General features: G+C 41.8%; 1 protein-coding gene across 4 annotated transcripts in view; it reads left to right on the top strand.

Annotated features, from left to right (window-relative positions):
* LOC138467775 (uncharacterized) overlaps nucleotides 1–25,213 on the top strand; it is a 700,943-nt gene that overhangs the window by 372,801 nt on the left and 302,929 nt on the right. For all 4 annotated transcript variants that reach the window (XM_069608016.1, XM_069608015.1, XM_069608014.1 and 1 more), the window contains one exon: nucleotides 13,567–13,644. In XM_069608016.1, coding sequence (XP_069464117.1) covers nucleotides 13,567–13,644 — 78 coding nt within the window. The remainder of the gene's footprint in view (nucleotides 1–13,566; nucleotides 13,645–25,213) is intronic.

Here is a 25,213-nt window from a genome sequence, read left to right as displayed (position 1 = left end):
TTATTTATTACCTTAGTTCCAATACCACTCCTGACACTATTCTCTTTCTGAATAGCCGGTTCCTGTCTTTTTCCAGATTCTTGCTGTTTAGTTATGGCAAGATCTCGAACCACTTCTGTTGTTGATTTATTAGGCAGTGATGGTTGCTTCATGTTCAAACTAAAGTAATTTTCAATTGCTTTCGCTATTTGCATATCAATATTAGCTGCTTTTGAATGCTGTTTCTCGCATATGTCAAGATGTTGTCTTTCACAATTGCCTTGGAGATGATGACTGTTAGATTTGGCAGTCATCTCCTGTTGAGTAATGGACTCTTGCAAATGAAGATGGTTTCTTCCCTCATCAGGTGTGTCAAGCTTTAAATTGGAATTTTGGATAGAGCTTGGTAATAACTGCTGCACTGCTTGGTGATACAAGGCGAGTTGAGACTGTTGAGTTGCTCGGACTTGTTGGAATTCTTGAGTGGCTTGATCTTGTTGTAAAGATTGAGAGTTCACATTAAAAGAGCTTATAGCAGGTATTGGCACAGTCAGCCGATTGTTTTTTGGCTGTAATGTGCTTTTCATTGATTGTTGCAGTTCAAGATAGTTCTTTATCGAATTCTCAATCTGAGATCTAATATCAGCCAGTATTGTAAAATTATCTCCGTCTTGGTTGGCACTGTTCAGTGCAACTCGTTTAGAGCAGCTACCCTGGGATGGGCCACCAGCCACCTGTGTTGTAGGAATAGGGTTGCAGGGGATCAACACCTGGGTGAGGCTTGCTTGTTGAGTTATTAAAGATTGAACTTGAGCATCTTGAGTCGGTAGTTGAACCATCACTGGATCGATTCGCACATCTTTTTTTATTGTTTAATTGGTCAAGTCGTTACCTTCTATGGTGGCAATCAGTTGATTCAACGGTGCATAGTTTTTGTCGATATTGTCTGAGATTTCAGATGGTAAGCCAATACTTTTACTTTTAAAGTTTTTGGCGGCCTTGTTATTTGATGTCCTTGAGTTGTCTTTCATTTTCGGAATGAGCCGTTTGATCAGCTGTTTAATATTGACTCTCGAACGTACTGCCAGTCGTTCCTGGTTTTTGGTTTTTTTGCGATTTGAGCCAAAATCTTGGGTTTTGTCTTTCGTTAGGTTGGTATTTTGAAACAGATTATACATTACTGTGTTAGGAATCTCTGAAGACTTCTTGTCTTTTATAGCAGAAGTTGACTTGCCATTGTTCGTTTGCGTATGCGCAATGGAAGGTGTGTCATCCTTTTGCTGGGCAGGTATGCATACAGCGTCCTGAATCTGGTCTTGCGATTGTTCAGCCTCATTTTCAATAATCAGGACGGATTTATGTAAAGACTCTTGAGGAAGTACTTCTTCAATCACATGATTAATTTCCGGTAATAAGGGATACGCCTTTGCTTTAGACGCAGCAGTAAAAATAAGTTTATCTGGACTCCTAGGCACAAAAGCTGGATTAGACGTCAAATTATTCATCCATGTAACTAGTTGATCCAGTTGCTTGGCTTTTGTTAGTAATGTGGAGTCCAAAGATTCAAAGAGCTTCGTTAATGTGACTATTGTCATATGCATTGAATTAAGAGTAATTTCCAACAAATTATATTGTGATAGCGGTTCCTGTGCTGATCTTGCACATGGAGACTTGTTGTTGTTAAGGGAAGAAGGCACTTTCTCTTCATTTACTAATCCAGCTAAGGACATGTGTAGAGTATTTTCCGAATTGTCATATAAGCTTGGCGATTTGTACAGACTGTTATTCTGGTCCAAAATCATAGATGACGAAGCTATGGCTGACAGTTCATCCAAAAGTAAACTCGACCCTTCTTCTCTCTCTTCTAGGTCGATAACAACCGGTCTGGTTGTTATAACTTTTTCCTCGTTGCACGGGTAATCAGGATTCAAGATCGACCCTTGTTCACCATGTTGTGACTCACTGTTCCTTGATACTGATGGGATGCTCTTTTTTCTCTCATCTTTTAAGCCATCAGAGACATTATCAATCTCTAAATTATTAGGTGGGTTTGATACTTTTCCATTTGCATTGTCAGACTGAACCTGATCTTCAATCAGAATGACTGACACTTCTGACTGACTTGGAATTGGACATACATCCAGTAACACAGTTTTAATAACTTCATATTTCTCAGGTTTATGTTGAGGAGTGTGGACACTTGTCAGAGTTACTGGCATGTGTTCTATGTCTGTTGTTATTTGCTCCACAGCCGTTCTGAGTTGTGTGTCCGTTATGGAAGTATCATGAGTGTCAATGGTCTTCTCACTATTAAGCTTCTTCACTTTGCAGAAGTCGCGAATACCTCCTTCGCAGGATTTCTTATTGACAGTGTCTAAGGATTGATTACGCACTTTTCTCTTCAAAATATTGACTTTCGTGATATTTTTAGGTGTGGATTTCAAAGTCAGAGACGTACTTGATATTTTCAAGTTTTTGGACATTTTGGATCGCAAAAAATATCCACCGGTTTGCATCCAGAAGCCACACTCTTCAAGCGCCTAGGATCAAGTGTTAATAACGCCAATGCTTTATTTTGAAGTTTCAACAAGGTGATGAGAGTAACTTCTGGATCCCTTGCAAACCGGACAACAGCTTGAAGGTAGAGAAGAGGAATCACTGGAAAGGGCGTGGAGCAACAGTTAAACGCCAACTTGGGTTTCAGATAGTCCTGGATTGCAGCGGTAGTCAGAAACTCCAAGAAATACTGCTGAAATGGAACACTGGACAGTTGGTGAACAGAATCCAAAAAGGTTGCCGCCTTGAGTGCTTCCTGGTAACACATGCAGAATGAAAACACATTTCAGAGGAGCCGCCGCATGGTAAATGGACTGGAGACACACACAGCCGTAAACGTGTTCAGAAAAGTTGTTATATTCAGTCCCCACAAGAAACACCTGTGGCAACGAAACAAATCCAAGGAAAACTGCTGCGTAACTGGCAGCTGTTAACGCACGCACAAGCAAGCAGAAGTTCAAAAGGTGGCCGCGTAACTGAATTACAGAGTCAATGCTCCCGCTGCCTGATTTCCTGAATTGGAGGCGGCGGGAACGAGGAGACAAGAAAGTAGCTAGCGGTGCGCGAACTGCTCAGAACTTCAAGCAAACGGAGCTCAGAATAATGCACCGCTAGCCGGAATGAAGGTAAGGCTGAAAACAATTGATGCGAGGAACGCAGGTTAGCTTCAGACAGAGATTCCAGATGAAATGCAATCAGATGAAATGCTGGTTTTAGATCATCTCAAAAATTGGCAAAAATCGATTAATATGATTCCAGCATGGCAGACTGGATTTTGAAACTATCATTCCACTACACTCAATGGATTCCTGTAGAAAATAGTCTCCAAACAAGTAGACTGTAAAAATATGATTCAATATTTGTGGCATCCATTGGTCTATCAGCCGCTTTTGATGCTGTAGATCGTGGCCTACTGTGGAGTAAACTTGCAAAATGGGAAATTCTGCAGTGCCTTCTTAGACTTATTATTGGGCTATACTCTAGAACCGAGATAAAAGTTATATTAGACAAGCAAGGTAATCTGTCAAGGAGTATACCAATGTCCCGAGGCATGCTTCAGTGGTATGCATTTGCGCCAACACTTTTTTATCTGTATTTGAGCGATATTGTTGAATATCTTTACACAGCTGCTCTGGCTACTCCTAAGATTGATCAATTGGAATTACTTTGGTTATCATATGCTGATGATGTTTTTATTTTTGATCAGACACCAATAGGACTACAGCATCTTTTGTTAGCCTTCTACAAATTTGCTGATATCTATAAATTAAAAATCAATCCTACTAAAACAAAAATAAAGCACTCTAATGGGAAACACAGTGCTGTTGAATTTACGTGGCAAATTGGCAGTGTAAAGTTAGAAAACGTGAAAGGCATTGTCTATTTGGGATTCCCGATATCTACAAAACAGAATGCAATAGCTACAAAACAGAATGCACATTTTGTTAAGGATTGGTTGTTTTCATTGAGAAGAACAGTGGGGAACAAACTGGTGCGAGTCAATACTTAATATGGGAAGCATTCAATTCTGCCTGCACTTAAGATCTATGAAGGAAAAATCATTCCAAAGTTGTTATATCGATATGAAATATTCCCATTTTGGGCTTTAATTCTGCTTCCTGTTCTAGAAAGTCGGCTGTGGAGAAGGACACTTCAGGTGGCACAGGGTACACCTCTAGCAGCCCTTGAATACAAACCTGGTATTATTTCATTAAAAGGTGCACCCAGTGAAGGCCCCTCTGGTTACTATAAATGCCCGTGTCCACTATGCACCCCCTCATTATATGAGGAAATTAATAGGGTGCTGTTAAGTGGCAAGGAACACTTTTTACAGGAGTTTTCGACGTCATGCAACCTGGTATTAGGAAACTTGATTTCACAGTTGTCGAGCTTAATGACAATACAGTAAGAATTGAATAAAATCTTTATAGGTATGATTCGGCATATACAATTGATATTATGCTCTCATATAAGTCATTGACCAATTTAAGGACCGATTTTAAAACTGTATGAATGATTGCCCCCTCCCTTGTTGTTTATCCAAACAAAGCTGTGAGATGCTTGTTCTTACGATTCTGTATTGGTCAAATTCAGACTAAGGAGATTTTAATACGTTACCATATGATAACGTCTGATCAAGGTGTATGTAGGTTTTGTGGGGCGCAGAATACGATAGAAACCATGGAGCATTTACTGACTGTTTGCCCGCTGACTCGAGGTCAAAGCGAGATACATTTTAGGTGGTTTTTATCCATTTTAACTACTATGATGTTTGATTGTTTTATGCGATTCTGTTTTGTTGGTAGACCCACTTCGGTGGTGATCGCTGTCACAGATTTTATTAAATCACAAAACTTGGAATGATCTGTAAATGTTATATGTGTGAATGGACTGTTTTATTTTAAATTAATTGTAACACTGTAATTAATTGTTGAATATGAATGTGTGTGCTTTGTATTTTTGAATTGTAAAAGGAACTAATGAATTGCATTGAATTAAGTATATGAAAGTGTATTTTAACTCATTGTTGTCTTGTTAAATATTTTTTAAACCACATAAAAATACAAAAATATACAGCGCTATGTCTTGAGAGTGTCATAACATTCTGCAGACCAACTATTCAAATATTGTATTTATTGATACTCTGGTTTCAACTCATCACAAGCATAAAGTAAAGTTGATCCTTTGCTATTTGGAAATCAATTACAAAAAAATTATAAAACACCCCCTGAAGAATATAAATATGTTGGAACTGGTTGCGTTCAACGTTAAACGCAAAAAATAACAAATAGCAACGACCAGGGCCAGCCCTCTCAACCACCCACTTTACAACGGGTAAAGAGGAACGGCCGACAAAAGAGGTTTTCAGCCCGGGATCATGGAACACCCGAGGGCACTGTAACGCTCACCTGATTCTCGCAGAGGCGCCGGTCTTGACTGGGCGACTACCGTATCTTCAAAGGTGATGTGTAGCACCCGGTTGGCTCTTTGGGCTGGACCTCTGTGCACTGTATGCCTGACGTGTAGAGTAAGATGTCTGCAGATAGAAAATATGGGGTTAATGAACTGGGGTTATTGGGGTGTCCCTATCTCTTTCCTCTTCTCCTCTCCTGTAGACCCCCAAAGGTTAACGCTCTCACCTTAGGTAAGTGAATGCCGAGCTCTCCATCTGCCTCAGGGCAGGGTGCTGTAACCAGTTTCTTCACTGGATAGGTAGCGCAGGCCTCTTGACTTCAGAGGACTGCTGTCCGTCGTTTACTGCACGAACGGTAAGTTTCGAGTCATTCAAATGTCTTTAAAGTCTTTAGTAATGATGTCTCTTGTTTTGCAGGGTTCCGGCGATGGCGGATGACGGGCTGAAGTGAGTTGAATATGGAGCCCGTGTGATGAATAGAAGCGCCTGGAAGCACGTAAGTAAGCGCTTGTTGCCTGCTTCACTATGCGCTCTAACTGTCTTTTTATTTTGCAGGTACGAGTTCGGAGCGGCTGCAGGGTGCCGGAATACCCACTGGATTAGATGTGGAAAGGAGTAATGGCACGTGAGTATTAAAGTTCCCCAATGTCTTTAAACGCACCTTGTTTTGTCTTTCAGATGCGGGATGCAGCGCCGAAGGCCTCCGGAGCGCACAAAGAGTAGGTAAGCCTTTGCCTTTCAGATGCCGGAATGCTAACCTGTTCTTTCTTGTCTTTATAGGTGTTGCTGAAGACTGGATTCAGGATGGTAAGCCTTTGCCTTTCAGATGCCGGAATGCTAACCTGTTCTTTCTTGTCTTTATAGGTGTTGCTGAAGACTGGATTCAGGATGGTAAGCCTTTTTCCTTAGGCCCAGGACCGGATGCAGAAGACACGATGAGCGTTCTGCTGCAGAGGTTGCAGAATAACGCAAAGCAAGATTCATCCACCGGGTGTGGTTTAAATAGCCTCCTGTAGTGCTTAGGTGTCTCCTTCCACAGCCACGCCCAAGTAAGAAAAGAGTTCCTGGTAAGAAAAGAGTTCCTGCCTTCCAGAAGAGTTCCAGTGTTCTGAATCTAGGGAGTGGCTCCAGCCCCACCCAACAGGAAAAGTAGTTCCAAACAGAAGAGGATCAGAGGCTCAACTGGCAGGCAAGTAAGCAGCATGGTCTGCTGAAGGTAAGTCCACCCAAGCATTATGAGCCCGGCGCTTCCAGCGCTGGGACTGGGCATATTTATGAGCCTGGTGCCACTGGCGCCAGGACTGGGTCCAAAAGGTCCCAATTGGGACTGGTTGACACTCGGAACCTGGGTTATGGATCTGCTTCCAAGGGAGTTGGGAAAACCCTGACCTTTTGGAAGCAGAGATCATGACAGGCACGCACACCTTACCCAGCTGAGCGACGTAAACCTTGGCAGCTTTGACATATTGTGCCTACAGGAGACATGGCTAATGGCCAAACCAACACTCGACGGCTTCACCGTACAAATCTCTCCAGCGGTAAAAGGCCTTCTGGGAAGACTATCAGCCAGCCTATTGACGACTTTTAAAATAGGTCTGGGTCTGGAAGAACCGAAGAAATGGAAGGAAGCTTACAAAATGTTGGTGTCCTTGACCACTTGGTCCCATCAAGGAAACAAACAAGGCGGAGGGAGCTCTAAAAAGTTAGCTATTATCAACTGCTACTGGAACCCCCAGCACATGTCAACGGAAACGTTTTGCTCAAACATGGGAAGCACGATCGCCCAACTCTACGAGGCTTTCAAGGAAATCGACATCATCATCTGCGGCGACCTAAACGCCAGCTGCAGCGACCTCAAAAACCCAAACTCCCTAACTCCAGACAACACCAGGAAACGAGGGAAAGCGTGGCAAGAGCTCATCGCTGAAAGAGACATTCAAAACATCGCCACTCTGTTCCCAAACCAAACAAATATTCGAACTTGGGAGCGCGGAGAGTCGAAAGCTACAATTGACCACATCTGTATCTCGTCAGGGCTGATCGATTGCAAAACGAAGTTCAGAGTCGAAAGAACCAGCAATTGTGACCATAACTTGATCACATGCTCGTAGAAGGGATCGAGAACATCAAAATTAACATACCCCCTAGAAACAGAAGCCAGCAGCCAGAGCTCCCGACTAAGGCTCACGGAAAACTACATTCGGAAATTTAAGCTGGCATGGGACAACAAACTTAGGTCGAATAAAAAGAAAAACCTTAAAGAACGACCGGACTACACCCCTTTCCTAGTGCTCTACAAAAAACTCTGGCGAAAATCTCATAAACCCGCACAGCCACTCCACGCTTTTAAGGAAGAAGTGGTTAAACAAAGAAAATTGAGCCCCTGCCTGAAAAGAAGAGCAAACAAATCTAACACCAAATTAGATTGGGAGCTTTGGCACGGGGAGAGAAAAAGGTACTCGAACTGGCAAAAACAACACAAGGCACTCCAATACCATCTTGACGCTGAGGCGATGATGAAAAGCTTGGCGTCTAAAAAATCTAGTGCATTTTGGTCACTGCTGAACAAGACTACCCTTCCACGCCTTTGTGTAACGCGGTCGCGGAGGAGAAATGGATAACCTACTTAACGTCGGAATTCGAAGAGGCCAAAAATTCCACTCCGCAGACCAGCAAACACAAGCACAAAGTGGGTAAACGTAACAAACCGAGAAGACATGGAATCAAAAATCACGAAGTTAAAGTCTTCGAGAGCTCCTGGCCCGGACGGCCTTACAAACGCAATACTAAAACAATTTCCCACCCAGTGGTCAGAGGTGATAAGTAAAATCTTTGAAGAATGTGAAAACACAAAGGAAATCCCTGAACCGTGGCTGAAAGCCGTAATAGTACCAGTCTACAAAAAGGGCTGCCGAAGACCCGGCGAACTACAGGCCTATCGCCTTACTAGACGTCATTGGCAAACTCTATGCGTCCCTCCTTTTGGACAACTTCCGAGTATGGGAAAAAAGTGCCCAATTCAGAGACAACGGGTTTCCAAAAAAAAGGATCCACCGCGGTAAATATCATGATCATCAACATCTTAACGGCCAAGGTAAAGGAAGGGGCCCCAAAGATCCACCTAGCCTTCATCGACCTATCCAAGGCTTTTGACAAAATCGACCGCAACCTACTGTGGGCCAAACTTCAGGCTTGGAATTGCCCACCACCAGTTCTGGAGCCGATAAAAGCACTTCACGCGGACAACACCGTAAGAGTTAAACTCAGCCAAGAAGGAACCTTGTCCGAAGAGATCAAGATTTCACGTGGGGTCAAACAAGGCAGCCCCCTGGCACCAACCCTTTTCATCTCGTTCCTGAGTAACTTCCAACACTCTGAAACCGAAACCAGGTGCTTTCCGCCAAAACTAGGCAATACAACCATACCAAGACTGTTATACGCTGATGACATTATCCTAATCGACCAAACTATAATCGGCCTCCAGCGGAAACTAAACAACCTGGCTAAATATAAAATATATCGCCCAAAATGTCCTTGTCATCAACAAAAACAAAACCAAAGTTTTGACGATCAAAAAAACCCAGGACAAAAAATCGAAGCAACCAGTCTGGTTCCTGGAAAACGAAAAACTGGGAATCAGTTAAATCAATCAGATACTTGGGAGTTGACCTGGACAGCACTTCACATCCCTAGCAATGCAACAGACCCTATGGGACAAAGCTAAAAGGTTAACAGCGCAAACGTGCCTGGTCGATAAAAGGTTCGGCAAATTCTCCTTGACACCCACGATAAACTTCTACAAGGGCAAAGTTATCCCCGCACTGATCTATGGAACGGATGTCTCGCTCTCAATTCCAACTAACATTTGGACCAAACTAGAAGGCCTAATTTGGAAATCAGTTCTGGGAGTCCCCAAATCAACCTCGATGGCGGCAATCAGAAGGGAGTTGGGCCTAGTATCCCTCGAATCCATGGTAGATCAAGCAGCCATGAATTTCTTCAGAAAATCCATCCTGGACGAGCCCCTGCCAGCCTTTGCCATTATCAAAGAGGAGTTGGACAATGACAAATGTGCAGCCCTGACAAAATGGAAAGAAAAAAGGAGAGAGAAACTGCTGTAAATAACGTGCTCAGACAAAGAGCTGAAAGAAAACCCTGACAGAATCAAGAAAAAAATAATTATGACGGATTGGATACGAACACTCAATCTCGCAAAAAACAACAAACTCCTTACTCACCTCCCTCTGACTTTTAACAAAGTAAAATCTCCAATCAAGTATTGCAAAACATTTCCTGACAAAAGAAAAAGAAACTTGCTCTTGAAAGCGAGACTAAACTTGTTACCGACTCAAGAAATACTCACGATTAGATCCGCCTCAAGCAAAAAGAAATGCCGTTTATGCAAAAAGCCGGCATCGATAGAAACTCTAAAGCACTTAATACTTAACTGCGAAAACAATAAACAGAACAGAACAACTTACCTACTACCCTTGTTAGAAAAGCCATGGATGTTCGAAGAAAACGAGCTATGGAATAGACTGATATCAGGGGAATCCACCAGGTGGTCGGTGGCTATGGTGAACATAGTTGAGGCAACTTTCAAACAGCTGGGAAATAGCACCCCCTCTCCCACAGTCGAACCCAAATGGACTCAGCCGACGGCGATAGTTGCAAAGCCTTGATGGACACTCCCCTAAAAGTTACAAGATACCCGAAAACGCTCTTTATACTGGAAGTAAGAAGATTTAGTCAAAATGAAGCTGCAGATAAATTAACGAATGATGGAAGCTTTCGATACATTTTTCAGGCTGTCCTGAACAAAATAAATCGAAAAAAAAAATATATATGTTGGTATGATTCCATTCAATTCCATTTCTAGTTACGATGTTAAGAGTCTGATGTATTGAAATTACCTCTCCTTCAGGACATGCCTAACAACGGGATAGCCTTGATTACATTCAATAAATGTAATTCTCGCTATTTTTGTATTTATTTGTATTTATTTATTTGTATTGCGCACCTTGCCCTGGGGCACTGTTTCAACAGGATGGTTACATACATGTTTCAAGAAGGTAGTTACATACATAAGATACAGCAGAAAATCAGTTGCAAGAATGATATGGTACAGCAATACATAGTGGATCTAGACAGTAAAGGTGATGGTAGTGCATGGGTGATCCACAGGATGTAGAGAAGAGCTAATGGTGGGTGGATTACGGGTATTTGATCGGTGTATAGCTGTTAACTGGAGTGAGGTGTGTCGCATGCGAAAAACCAGAGTTTGGCATTGCTTTTGAAGGCAAGGAAGGCCGGTTCTGTTCTAAGAGCAATGGGTATAGTGTTCCAGAGTTTGGAGGCGAGGACTGGGAAATTTGCTCCACCCGCTGTTTGCAGTTTGAAGCTAAGTATGGCCAGGGTGTGCACATAAGCTGACCTCAAAGGTCTATTAGCAGAGTGACGAGAGAATCGGTTGGCCAGGTATTCTGGCGCTAGATTGTTCTGAGCCTTAAAGGTTAAGGCTAGTGTTTTCAAGGAGATTCTGTGTACAACCGGTAGCCAATGTAGGCTGCGTCTAGTTTCGGAAATGGTGAAGATGCCTAGGAATGTTGAGGGCAGCACTGATGGCATTATTTTGGGTGACTTGTAACTTATCAATGTTTCTTTGGCTAGTGCCTAGATACAGGGTGTTGCAATAGTCAATTTTTGCCATTTTTAAAGTTGTAGCAAGGATGATACGATTTTCGGTAGTCAGAAACGGTCTGCACGCAGTAATCAATTTACATGTGTAGGCCGACGTAGACACCACTGCATTAGTTTGTCTGGTAAGCGAAAGTGTTGAGTCCAGATAAATGGCAAGAGTTTTTGTTCCTTTGGAAACTTTAATGTTATTACCATCAATAGTGAAGGAATTGTACGCAGAATCAAATTTAGCCAATTTGGCATGCGAGCAGAGGATCAATAACTCTGTTTTTTCATCATTAAGGCAGAGCCCATGATGTGCCATCCAGGCCTGGATGACTGCGTAGATTTCATTAAGAGCTCTCGTGTCAGCAATATAGTCACCAGTGAGTGGAATGAGTATCTGGGTGTCGTCAGCGTAATTCGTATAGGAGACACCCAGATAGTCAAGTATGTCGAAAAGAGGCTTGGTAAACACGTTATATAACGTGGGGGAAACACAGGATCCCTGTGGGACTCCGGAAGGGACAGGTTCTGCAGAGGCCAGAGGGGAGAAGACCCTCATGGTTATTGGACAGGAAGGAGCTGATCCAGGAAGAGGCTTCCTCTGAGAATTGAGCCGCAGTTGAGATGGTGACACGAGATTTTATGATCCACAAGATCGAAGGCTGCGGAGAGGTCGAGTAGGAGGAGGAGTGCTAACTTACCCTTGTCTTTGAGGACCTCAATTTGAGTTTTCAAGTCGATCAAGGCAGTTTCTGTACCATGTCTCGGGCGGAAGCCAGATTGACGAAGTCCCAATAATTGTTTTACTTCAAGATATTCCTGAATTTGTAAACAGGCCGCATGGTCCAAGATTTTTAAGAGAAATGGCACAGTTGTGATGGGGCGATAGTTAGAAGGGTTGCTTGGATCAAGAGTAGGTTTTTTGATTAATGGAATGACCCAGGCATCCTTAAGGTTATCAGGGACAATGCCAGATCTGAAGGAGGCATTTATAAATGTAGTGATGAAAGGTACCAAGTCATGAGCCACGTCCTTGATAATAGAGGCGGGGTAAGTATCACCTTGGCAATTAGAAGGCTTGAGCTTCCTTATGATGTTTTCTACTTCCTCCATGGTGAGGGGAGAGAAGCTAAATAGTTTGCAGGTAGGTGTTGAGGTAGGTAAGTTAAGTGGAGGAGCATTCAAGGCAGAATCAATAAGGTTACTTCTTTTGGCATTCATTTTAGATTGAAGAGTGATGATTTTATCTAGCAAGGCTTTTTGAATATTGGTACACCAAAGGGTGTCTGGGATACAAGTATCTAAAGGGGTTGTCGGGGACTCATGTTCCTTTAGTATCTTGAAGAGTTCCTTTGTATTAGACTGGGTATTCAGGATACGTTTGTTATAAACATCTTTTTTGGCTGTGAGGAGAGCATTTTTGTAAGTAGAGGAAGCAAAGGCTAGGTTATTCTTGTTGATTAGTGAAGGTGAGCTTTTCCAAAGAGCTTCAGCCTTTATTTTAACTTTAAGCAGGTCACTAAGTTGTGGAGTAAACCAAGAGTTCAATGAAGTCGCGGTTTTTGTTTGCGTGCCTTTAACGGTGCAATAATGTTAAGAGCTTTTAACATGGCTTGGTTGTAGGCGTCCACTAGGACTGTGGGATCAGAACAGGAGGATACTGCTGTATTAAGTAACGGAAGAATGATAGGGAGAAGTTTCTCTGAGGTAATGTCCTTTTTGTTCCATGTTATGATAGATGGGGCAACATTAGGTTTCATAGAATGATACGAGGAGTGTAATTCGAAGATTATTTGATAATGGTCAGACCACGGACATGGAGTTACAGAAATTGAAAGAGCAATTCATGTCGGCAATCCAATCAAAGGACCGGCCTTTAATGTGAGTAGGAACTGTGATGTGTTGGGTGAGTCCAAAGTCTGTTAACGTGTTCGCGAGATCAGTCGCTTTAGAGTCGTTTGCATCTTGATAACCAAGGTTAAGGTCACCAAGTAAGAGGACTGGAGAATTGGACTTAATGTTAGAGGCAAGAATGGCAGAGATATCCTCACTAAATGATGAAGTAGGACCCGGGGGCCTACCTATAAGGAAAACTGTGGCTGTTTGATTGGGTGATATTGGGAGTTTACAGGCGAGAAGTTCTGCGGATGGTATTTGAATGTTAGGGATCACCCTAAGTTCCAGGGAGCTTTTGAAGATGATAGCTAATCCGCCGCCCTTAGCTTCATTAGTTTCCCTGTCACGTCTGATGATAGAATAATTATCAGGGACAGCCAGAGATAGGAAAGTACCTGCTGCAGAATGCAACCAAGTTTCCGTAATGGCCAAGAAATCGAGATTTTCGGATGTAATCATATCAGCAATATTTTAATTTCCAACATGTTTTTAATGAAAGAATTTTTAACTGTTGATATGTTTTAACTCTTTTGCAGAGACATTGTGGTGAGTGGTGGGATGGATCCAAAAATGAAGACAGAAGAATTGAGCGGAAAGGAAATGTTAGGAGAAGGGTAAGAAATAAACACTTTACAATTGACTGTCATCTCAATAACACAATCCAGATCTATCATTAAAGAAAAAACAATTACCAAGCAATTCTATTTATTGATGGCTACATTTGAGTAGAGCACAGTAAACTTATTTAGAGAAAATGCAGCTTGAGGGTTCAACAAGACCCACAAATCCCAAATGTAAAGAATGTAAAGATCATTTGGCAAGGTCCCTGCCAATGAAAAGTGCAAGCTTTTTCCTTAAATTCCATTTCTTCTTACAGAAAAGAACCTATGACAGTACTTATTATAGGTTTGTGAAGATTGGTGTTTCAAAGTTAATTGCTATTGAGGATTCAATTACCAAAATATGATGCGCTTGTGGTCTTTTTTTGGTTTTGGCAAAAACGCTGAAACCATTGTTACAGAAGAGAGAGAGGGAAGGGGGGTCCTGAACTGAGAATATCTTGTTGGCAGAGTACAAAAATGCCAAATCACTTAAGTTTATTTTTTCAAACTCCTCAGCTGTACTACCCAAAGAGGAGATTCCTAACAATATTTGCTCAGACTGCAGCTTTGTGCAAAGAAAGTAAGTTGCCGGGCTTTCCATTTCCCAGCTGTGTATTGATTTGTAAGGTTGGAATATTGGGCTATTTTCTGCTGTCCTCCCCCACACAATTGGGATATTTCAACACACACAATTGGCCTACTACTGTCCCCATTTGGAAATACAGATGCGTGGGTGTTGGGCTATTTTGGGATACTTTTGACGGCAATCCTCCCAAGGCTGCCGCTCTATGTACACACCCCACTTCCACCCTCTCTATCCACACCCACCCATCCCCCCCTTTATGTGTGCTGTTTGGGTTTTGTTTCGGCTATTGTAGACTACATTCAGATTAGATACTTGGGCACTGAGGGTAACAAATGAAAAGATTGTTGAAGCTTTGGCGAGATTAGTTCCTCACGAGCTAGTGGCCCAAATAATTTGTCCAATGTGCTATTTAAGGGTGGACTACAAATATTGGAATCCATATTGTCGGTTTTATTCAACGGCATCATGTCTACATGTGTATTTCCAAAATCAGGGTCATGTTCATACGTATTACTGATCTTTAACAAGGGCCCCAGGACAGACCCCTTAAATGTCCACCCGATAGCAAAAGCTGACGCTGATAGTAAGTTATTTGCCATGCTGGTTTATTTTATTTTTAGTTTATTGATATAGTTGAAATATACAACTTTTCAATACAAATGAATTAAAATATACAATTTAAAAAAGTGAAAAGTGAAAAAACAAAACAGAACAAAATTATATGTATCTTTTTGATGAGGGGTCAAACATTATTCTGGAAACACTTTTTTTGTTCAATACTATGATAATTATACTGTTATTCTGCTTGGACTTGTTCAAGCTTCAGTTCCTTTAGAAAAGCCAGTGCCCCAATTGACACAGCTGTTGAAATCCCAGAATATATAGTTCTCCATAGTACGTCAGATGTTGTAACCCCAAATGGTTCAGTTAGGTGTTTAAAGTATTTGACACGAGAATGTACAAGAAATTCACATTCGGTAAGTAGATGTCTCAGAGTTTCACTGGTGTCTTGGTGTTGACAAAATCTACAGAACGCTTGCTCTTTGTTGATAAGATTGCGACGGGCCAACACCTGTCTCGTTGGCCAAAGATTGAGTCTTAGCCGTAATAGCTCATTCCGATATTTGGTAGATGGAGATTTAATCAGATAGCGTTCTGGAAACGAGTGCTTCTTGAATGTGAAGGTTGTAGGATCATGATCACTATACTTTGTGCATTTGTCTCTGGTGTTATTCCAATCCATTCCAAATAGTCTTGTTTTGATGTGGTCTGGGTTTTGAAGTAAGCTAGAGAGAGAAACATCAATCAAAGCCAACGTATCAATAACTAAGTTTCGCCATTTTTTTATAAAGCTGTCTTTAGAGCCAAAGATGTAATTAGACAGTATTCCCAAGACCGTTGTAGCTTTCCACGCCAATAAGCATTTCCGGAACAACGCTTTTATTAGCCATATATATCTAGAGTGTAAGACAAATGAGGCCCAATTCATGTCTAATGATGACTAATGGCGTTGATGATGGCAGCTGGAGGTCACTGCGCCAAAACTTTGATTCCAAGGAGTTCCAAAATTTGTCAGTCATGACCGGTCTCGATTCTGATGAATATAACAAAATTGGTGAAACTTTTTGATTATAGAACGACAAAGCCGGGGACAATGTGAACTTTCTGTATTTCCTTAAAATTATTTTGGATTGCTGAATAAAAGTGATCACCTTGTCTTGTTGTTGTTGTTTGTATACCGTGGCTTGATCTTTTGAGAATATTTGGGCACCCAAATAGGTGTAATGGCTTACTATTTGGAGATTTTCTCCCTCGATATTCCAATTGATAGTTGCTCTAGATGTTTTGCGATTGGCATTGAAAATCATCACTTTTGTTTTCTCACGATTAATGCTTAGATGGTTAGCATTAGTGTAATTGATAATTGCATCCAGCAACTTTTGGAGGCCCTTCGGTGTTTTAGATATAATCACCAAATCATCCGCATACATCAGGAAAGGGATGGCCTTGTTGTTTAGTTTCGGTGGATCAATGAGAATATTTTTAAAGGACTCACCCACATCAGAAATAAAAAAATTTCTGATGTGGGTGAGTCCCACATCAGACTGATGCTAGGGTACACCCTTGTCTCACTCCACGAAATGTTTTAATAGGTTGAGATAGTTTTCCCTCATGTGTGAGACGGATTTGTATAGAGTTATTTGTGTGCAAATCTTCTATAAGATGTATAATGTAACTTTGACATCCTAATCGAGTTAGCTTTTAAACTAGTAGCTCACGTGACACAGAGTCAAACGCGGCTCGTAGATCTATATAGATAAAATATAGTGGTTGTTTAATTACTTTGTGGTGCTCAATGATGGCTGTTAACGTGAGCAGGTTAATGGAAGTTCCCGTACCGGCTACAAATCTGGTTTGAAAGGGATCTCTAACATCTGCCTCAAGTGTCCATTTGTTAAAGTCTCTTAAGATGAATTTTGAAAATAACTTGCCCGAGGCATCTAGTAGTGAGATGGGCCTATAGTTCTTTGGTAGTGAGTGGTCTCCTTTTTTAAAGATTGGTATAATAATGGCCGTTTTCCATGAAGCTAGAATGGTGACATTATTGATGATTTGATTAAAGATTAACGTCAAGACCTTGGCCCATTGTGTCGGAGCTTGTTTGAACATAAAGTTGTTCATACCATCCGGCCCAGGTGCACGTGAATTTGAGAGCTTTTTTATATAGAAGAGTGCATCCTCTTCTTCAATTTTGAGCCCAACATAGTTGGAGTTCTGTCTAGCGACATTACTTGGTTGCCACAGTTCTTTCTGATACATGTTAGTGAAGTGATTAATCCATTGATTTTCGCTCACTCCATTTATTTGAGCTGCCTTTTGTGTTGAATTCAAGGCGTCATTGAGCAGATTATTCATACTGTTATGCAACATGGATTCCCCATCTTTTTGGTACATGACACAGCAATGTCCTTTCAGCCAGTTAGTATACTGGCAATTGAGTGACTTTACCTTCTGATATTTATCAACACAGTTAGAAAGTAGAATTGCCTTTCTATTTTTCCTTAAAGTTGTTTTTTTTTGTTGTACTATCAGGTCGCTTTGGTGCTTAGGTTTTACAAAGTCAAGTTTGCGATTCTTGTAAACAACTTCAAACAGATGAAGATGTGCTGTGTAATCACTATGTATGTTCGCTTTAATTGTTGTACAGTATTCAGCCAAGTTCTTCCCATTCCAAACCAGCCTTGAACGGGCATTGTTGGTTGACACTAAATGATCAAATTTTTGGTTGACATTTTGCACATTCATTTTGACATTCCATTTTAAGTTCAGGACATTATGATCACTGCTTGTTTGCGGCAGAATTTGAAAAATAACCGCCTTATAGAAGTTAAGTGAGTCCACAAAAACATAATCAATTATAGAGGACGCTATTCCTCTACACCAGGTAATTTTGGGGTCTGTATCGCCAGATATTGAAACATTGCACATGACCAGTTTCCGAGTTTTCATTAGGGTCTTCAATCTTACACAAGTGAGGTTGTATTTCAAGTTGTGATTAGGTAGAAGCTGCAAATTTAAATCTCCGGCTACGATAATTGAGGTGATATCGGATGCGTCTGAGATTAAGTTCAAAAGGAGTTCCAGCTCCAAAAAGAAATCATCATCCCCAATGCCTTTCGGATTCCGATAGATGTTGAGTAATGCAATAACACTACCTCCCATATTCAATCTGACCAATTGCAGATAGGGATTTGGGGAGGCCCAGTCACATAGACTCCAGTTCTTATGGTTCTTAATGATTATCATCAGCCCTGAAGATGGTCTTCCGGACTGCCTTGAGATAGCTGGATTTAATATAACAGTATGCTCCTCCCACGTAGGTCTTTTGGTTAGCCATGTTTCTTGCAGCAATACAATGTCATCAGGTAGTAAGACATCTGCACTGTGGCCTAGTAGATGGCTGTGGCCACATGTATTCCAGCTGATTAAGGATACTGTACTTGATTCATTTCTTTGTTATGATTTTGCTTCTTCCTCATAGGTCGAAGCTTGAAAGATTCTGGCTGAATTTGTGTTAGTGATGTCTGTAGAATGGATAAAGTTTTCCTGGTCATGTTGTTCCATATAGTTATTTTTTGATTCTAGGGTTATGTTCCCTTTTGCGTCTAAGCACATGGGATCTCTGGCTAACACAAATCCCAAGGCAAATAGATCCATTCGGGCTTGCCATAACGCATTTCTTATCAGATTTGAAGGAAGCCAAAGTCTCACCATAGAGTGATCATGATCTTTGAGAAATTCGACTTGAGCGATATCAATTGAGGTGATGTCATGAAGAGCATCGATATCTTCACAGATTGCTAGAATACTCGATTGATTGAGTACATAGTCCGGATATGGAGCAGGTCGACATTTGAAGATCAGTCTATGATGATTATTCCATTTTTGTTTATTTATTACCTTAGTTCCAATACCACTCCTGACACTATTCTCTTTCTGAATAGCCGGTTCCTGTCTTTTTCCAGATTCTTGCTGTTTAGTTATGGCAAGATCTCGAACCACTTCTGTTGTTGATTTATTAGGCAGTGATGGTTGCTTCATGTTCAAACTAAAGTAATTTTCAATTGCTTTCGCTATTTGCATATCAATATTAGCTGCTTTTGAATGCTGTTTCTCGCATATGTCAAGATGTTGTCTTTCACAATTGCCTTGGAGATGATGACTGTTAGATTTGGCAGTCATCTCCTGTTGAGTAATGGACTCTTGCAAATGAAGATGGTTTCTTCCCTCATCAGGTGTGTCAAGCTCTAAATTGGAATTTTGGATAGAGCTTGGTAATAACTGCTGCACTGATTGGTGATACAAGACGAGTTGAGACTGTTGAGTTGCTCGGACTTGTTGGAATTCTTGAGTGGCTTGATCTTGTTTTAAAGATTGAGAGTTCACATTAAAAGAGCTTATAGTAGGTATTGGCACAGTCAGCCGATTGTTTTTTGGCTGTAATGTGCTTTTCATTGATTGTTGCAGTTCAAGATAGTTCTTTATCGAATTCTCAATCTGAGATCTAATATCAGCCAGTATTGTAAAATTCTCTCCGTCTTGGTTGGCACTGTTCAGTGCAACTCGTTTAGAGCAGCCACCCTGGGATGGGCCACCAGCCACCTGTGTTGTAGGAATTGGGTTGCAGGGGATCAACACCTGGGTGAGGCTTGCTTGTTGAGTTATTAAAGATTGAACTTGAGCATCTTGAGTCAGTAGTTGAACCATCACTGGATCGATTCGCACACCTTTTTTTTATTTTTTCATTGGTCAAGTCGTTACCTTCTATGGTGGCAATCAGTTGATTCAACAGTGCATAGTCTTTGTCGATATTGTCTGAGATTTCAGATGGTAAGTCAATACTTTTACTTTTGAAGTTTTTGGCGGCCTTGTTATTTGATGTCCTTGAGTTGTCTTTCATTTTCGGAATGAGCCGTTTGATTAGGTGTTTAATATTGACTCTCGAACGTACTGCCAGTCGTTCCTGGTTTTTGTTTTTTTTGCGATTTGAGCCAAAATCTTGGGTTTTGTCTTTCGTTAGGTTGGTATTTTGAAACAGATTATACATTACTGTGTTAGGAATCTCTGAAGACTTCTTGTCTTTTATAGCAGAAGTTGACTTGCCATTGTTCGTTTGTGTATGCGCAATGGAAGGTGTGTCATCCTTTTGCTGGGCAGGTATGCATACAGCGTCCTGAATCTGGTCTTGCGATTGTTCAGCCACATTTTCAATAATCAGGACGGATTTATGTAAAGACTCTTGAGGAAGTACTTCTTCAATCACATGATTAATTTCCGGTAATAAGGGATACGCCTTTGCTTTAGACGCAGCAGTAAAAATAAGTTTATCTGGACTCCTAGGCACAAAAGCTGGATTAGACGTCAAATTATTCATCCATGTAACTAGTTGATCCAGTTGCTTGGCTTGTGTTAGTAATGTGGAGTCCAAAGATTCAAAGAGCTTTGTTAATGTGACTATTGTCATATGCATTGAATTAAGAGTAATTTCCAACAAATTATATTGTGATAGCGGTTCCTGTGCTGATCTTGCACATGGAGACTTGTTGTTGTTAAGGGAAGAAGGCACTTTCTCTTCATTTACTAATCCAGCTAAGGACATGTGTAGAGTATTTTCCGAATTGTCATATAAGCTTGGCGATTTGTACAGACTGTTATTCTGATCCGAAATCATAGATGACGAAGCTATGGCTGACAGTTCATCCAAAAGTAAACTCGACCCTTCTTCTCTCTCTTCTAGGTCGATAACAACCGGTCTGGTTGTTATAACTTTTTCCTCGTTGCACAGGTAATCAGGATTCAAGATCGACCCTTGTTCACCATGTTGTGACTGACTGTTCCTTGATACTGATGGGATGCTCTTTTTTCTCTCATCTTTTAAACCATCAGAGACATTATCAATCTCTAAATGATTAGGTGGGTTTGATACTTTTCCATTTGCATTGTCAGACTGAACCTGATCTTCAATCAGAATGACTGACACTTCTGACTGACTTGGAATTGGACATACATCCAGTAACACAGTTTTAATAACTTCATATTTCTCAGGTTTATGTTGAGGAGTGTGGACACTTGTCAGATTTACCGGCATGTGTTCCTTGTCTGTTGTTATTTGCTCCACAGCCGTTCTGAGTTGTGTGTCCGTTATGGAAGTATCATGAGTGTCAATGGTCTTCTCACTATTAAGCTTCTTCACTTTGCAGAAGTCGCAAATATCTCCTTCGCAGGATTTCTTATTGACAGTGTCTAAGGATTGATTACGCACTTTTCTCTTCAAAATATTGACTTTCGTGATATTTTTAGGTGTGGATTTCAAAGTCAGAGACATACTTGATATTTTCAAGTTTTTGGACATTTTGGATCGCAAAAAATATCCACCGGTTTGCATCCAGAAGCCACACTCTTCAAACACCTAGGATCAAGTGATAATAACGCCAATGCTTTATTTTGAAGTTTTAACAAGGTGATGAGAGTAACTTCTGGATCCCTTGCAAACCGGACAACAGCTTGAAGGTAGAGAAGAGGAATCACTGGAAAGGGCGTGGAGCAACAGTTAAACACCAACTTGGGTTTCAGATAGTCCTGGATTGCAGCGGTAGTCAGAAACTCCAAGAAATACTGCTGAAATGGAGCACTGGACAGTTGGTGAACAGAATCCAAAAAGGTTGCCGCCTTGAGTGCTTCCTGGTAACACATGCAGAATGAAAACACGTTTCAGAGGAGCCGCCGCATTGGTAAATGGACTGGAGACACACACAGCCGTAAACGTGTTCAGAAAAGTTGTTATATTCAGTCCCCACAAGAAACACCTGTGGCAACGAAACAAATCCAAGGAAAACTGCTGCGTAACTGGCAGCTGTTAACGCACGCACAAGCAAGCAGAAGTTCAAAAGGTGGCCGCGTAACTGAATTACAGAGTCAATGCTCCCGCTGCCTGATTTCCTGAATTGGAGGCGGCGGGAACGAGGAGACAAGAAAGTAGCGAGCGGTGCACGAACTGCTCAGATCTTCAAGCAAACGGAGCTCAGAATAATGCACCGCTAGCCGGAATGAAGGAAAGGCTGAAAACAATTGATGCGAGGAACGCAGGTTAGCTTCAGACAGAGATTCCAGATGAAATGCAATCAGATGAAATGCTGGTTTTAGATCATCTCAAAAATTGGCAAAAATCGATTAATATGATTCCTAGATTTCTGCCTGGGATCATGGAACACCCGAGGGCACGCACACCTTACCCAGTTGAGCGACGTAAACCTTGGCAGCTTTGACATATTGTGCCTACAGGAGACATGGCTAATGGCCAAACCAACACTCGACGGCTTCACCGTACAAATCTCTCCAGCAGTAAAAGGCCTTCTGGGAAGACTATCAGCCGGCCTATTGACGGCTTTTAAAATAGGTCTGGGTCTCGAAGAACCGAAGAAATGGAAGGAAGCTTACAAAATGTTGGTGTCCTTGACCACTTGGTCCCATCAAGGAAACAAACAAGGCGGAGGGAGCTCTAAAAAGTTAGCTATTATCAACTGCTACTGGAACCCCCAGCGCATGTCAACGGAAACATTTTGCTCAAACATGGGAAGCACGATCGCCCAACTCTACGAGGCTTTCAAGGAAATCGACATCATCATCTGCGGCGACCTAAACGCCAGCTACAGCGACCTCAAAAACCCAAACTCCCGAACTCCAGACAACACCAGGAAACGAGGAAAAGCGTGGCAAGAGCTCATCGCTGAAAGAGACATTCAAAACATCGCCACCCTGTTCCCAAACCAAACAAATATTCCAACTTGGGAGCGCGGAGAGTCGAAAGCTACAATTGACCACATCTGTATCTCGTCAGGGCTGATCGATTGCATAACGAAGTTCAGAGTCGAAAGAACCAGCAATTGTCACCATAACTTGATCACATGCTTGTGGAAGGGATCGAGAACATCAAAATTAACATACCCCCTAGAAACAGAAGCCAGCAGCCAGAGCTCCCGACTAAGGCTCACGGAAAACTACATTCGGAAATTTAAGCTGGCATGGGACACCAAACTTAGGTCGAATAAAAAGAAAAACCTTAAAGAACGACCGGACTACACCCCTTTCCTAGTGCTCTACAAAAAACCCTGGCGAAAATCTCATAAACCCACACAGCCACTCCACGCTTTTAACGAAGAAGTGGTTAAACAAAGAAAATTGAGCCCCTGCCTGAAAAGAAGAGCAAACAAATCTAACACCAAATAGATTGGGAGCATTGGCACCGGGAGAGAGAAAGGTACTCGAATTGGCAAAACAACACAAGGCACTCCAATACCATCTTGACGCTGAGGCGATGATGAAAAGCTTGGCGTCTAAAAAATCTAGTGCATTTTGGTCACTGCTGAAGAAGACTGCCCTTCCACGCCTTTGTGTAGCGCGGTCGCGGAGGAGAAATGGATAACCTACTTAACGTCGGAATTCGAAGAGGCCAAAAATTCCACTCCGCTCAGACCAGCAAACACGAGCACAAAGTGGGTAAACGTAACAAACCAAGAAGACATGGAATCAAAAATCACGAAGTTAAAGTCTTCGAGAGCTCCTGGCCCGGACGGCCTTACAAACGCAATACTAAAACAATTTCCCACCCAGTGGTCAGAGGTGATAAGTAAAATCTTTGAAGAATGTGAAAACACAAAGGAAATCCCTGAACCGTGGCTGAAAGCCGTAATAGTACCAGTCTACAAAAAGGGCTGCCGAAGACCCGGCGAACTACAGGCCTATCGCCTTACTAGACGTCATTGGCAAACTCTACGCGTCCCTCCTTTTGGACAACTTCCGAGTATGGGAAAAAAGTGCCCAATTCAGAGACAACCTCCAAACGGGTTTCCAAAAAAAAGGATCCACCGCGGTAAATATCATGATCATCAACATCTTAACGGCCAAGGTAAAGGAAGGGGCCCCAAAGATCCACCTAGCCTTCATCGACCTATCCAAGGCTTTTGACAAAATCGACCGCAACCTACTGTGGGCCAAACTTCAGGCTTGGAATTGCCCACCACCAGTTCTGGAGCCGATAAAAGCACTTCACGCGGACAACACAGTAAGAGTTAAACTCAGCCAAGAAGGAACCTTGTCCGAAGAGATCAAGATTTCACGTGGGGTCAAACAAGGCAGCCCCCTGGCACCAACCCTTTTCATCTCGTTCCTAAGTGACTTCCAACACTCTGAAACCGAAACCAGGTGCTTTCCGCCAAAACTAGGCAATACAACCATACTAAGACTGTTATACGCTGATGACATTATCCTAATCGACCAAACTATAATCGGCCTCCAGAGGAAACTAAACAACCTGGCTAAATATAAAATATATCGCACACAATGTCCTTGTCATCAACAAAAACAAAACCAAAGTTTTGACGATCGAAAAAGCCCAGAACAAAAAATCGAAGCAACCAGTCTGGTTCCTGGAAAACAAAAAACTGGGAATCAGTTAAATCAATCAGATACTTGGGAGTTGACCTGGACAGCACATCACATCCCTAGCAATGCAACAGACCCTATGGGACAAAGCTAAAAGGTTAACAGCGCAAACGCGCCTGGTCGATAAAAGGTTCGGCAAATTCTCCTTGACACCCATGATAAACTTCTACAAGGGCAAAGTTATCCCCGCACTGATCTATGGAACGGATGTCTCGCTCTCAATTCCAACTAACATTTGGACCAAACTAGAAGGCCTAATTTGGAAATCAGTTCTGGGAGTCCCCAAATCAACCTCGATGGCGGCAATCAGAAGGGAGTTGGGCCTAGTATCCCTTGAATCCATGGTAGATCAAGCAGCCATGAATTTCTTCAGAAAATCCTTCTTGGGCGAGCCCCTGCCAGCCTTTGCCATTATCAAAGAGGAGTTGGACAATGCCAAATGTGCAGCCCTGACAAAATGGAAAAAGAGCTGAAAGAAAACCCTGACAGAATCAAGAAAAAAATAATTATGACGGATTGGATACGAACACTCGATCTCGCAACAAACAACAAACTCCTTACTCACCTCCCTCTGACTTTTAACAAAGTAAAATCTCCAATCAAGTATTGCAAAACATTTCCTGACAAAAGAAAAAGAAACTTGCTCTTGAAAGCGACACTAAACTTGTTACCGAATCAAGAAATACTCACGATTAGATCCGCCTCAAACAAAAAGAAATGCCGTTTATGCAAAAAGCCGGCATCGATAGAAACTCTAAAGCACTTAATACTTAACTGCGAAAACAATAAACAGAACAGAACAACTTACCTACTACCCTTGTTAGAAAAGCCATGGATGTTCGAAGAAAACAAGCTATGGAATAGACTGATATCAGGGGAATCCACCAGGTGGTCGGTGGCTATGGTGAACATAGTTGAGGCAACTTTCAAACAGCTGGGAAATAGCACCCCCTCTCCCACAGTAGAACCCAAATGGACTCAGCCGACGGCGAT

The sequence above is a fragment of the Ambystoma mexicanum genome, chromosome 4q (assembly GCF_040938575.1).
Source record: "Ambystoma mexicanum isolate Mex_15411 chromosome 4q, UKY_AmexF1_1, whole genome shotgun sequence".
Classification (NCBI taxonomy): Eukaryota; Metazoa; Chordata; class Amphibia; order Caudata; family Ambystomatidae; genus Ambystoma; species Ambystoma mexicanum.
This window is presented reverse-complemented; position numbering and strand designations above follow the sequence as displayed.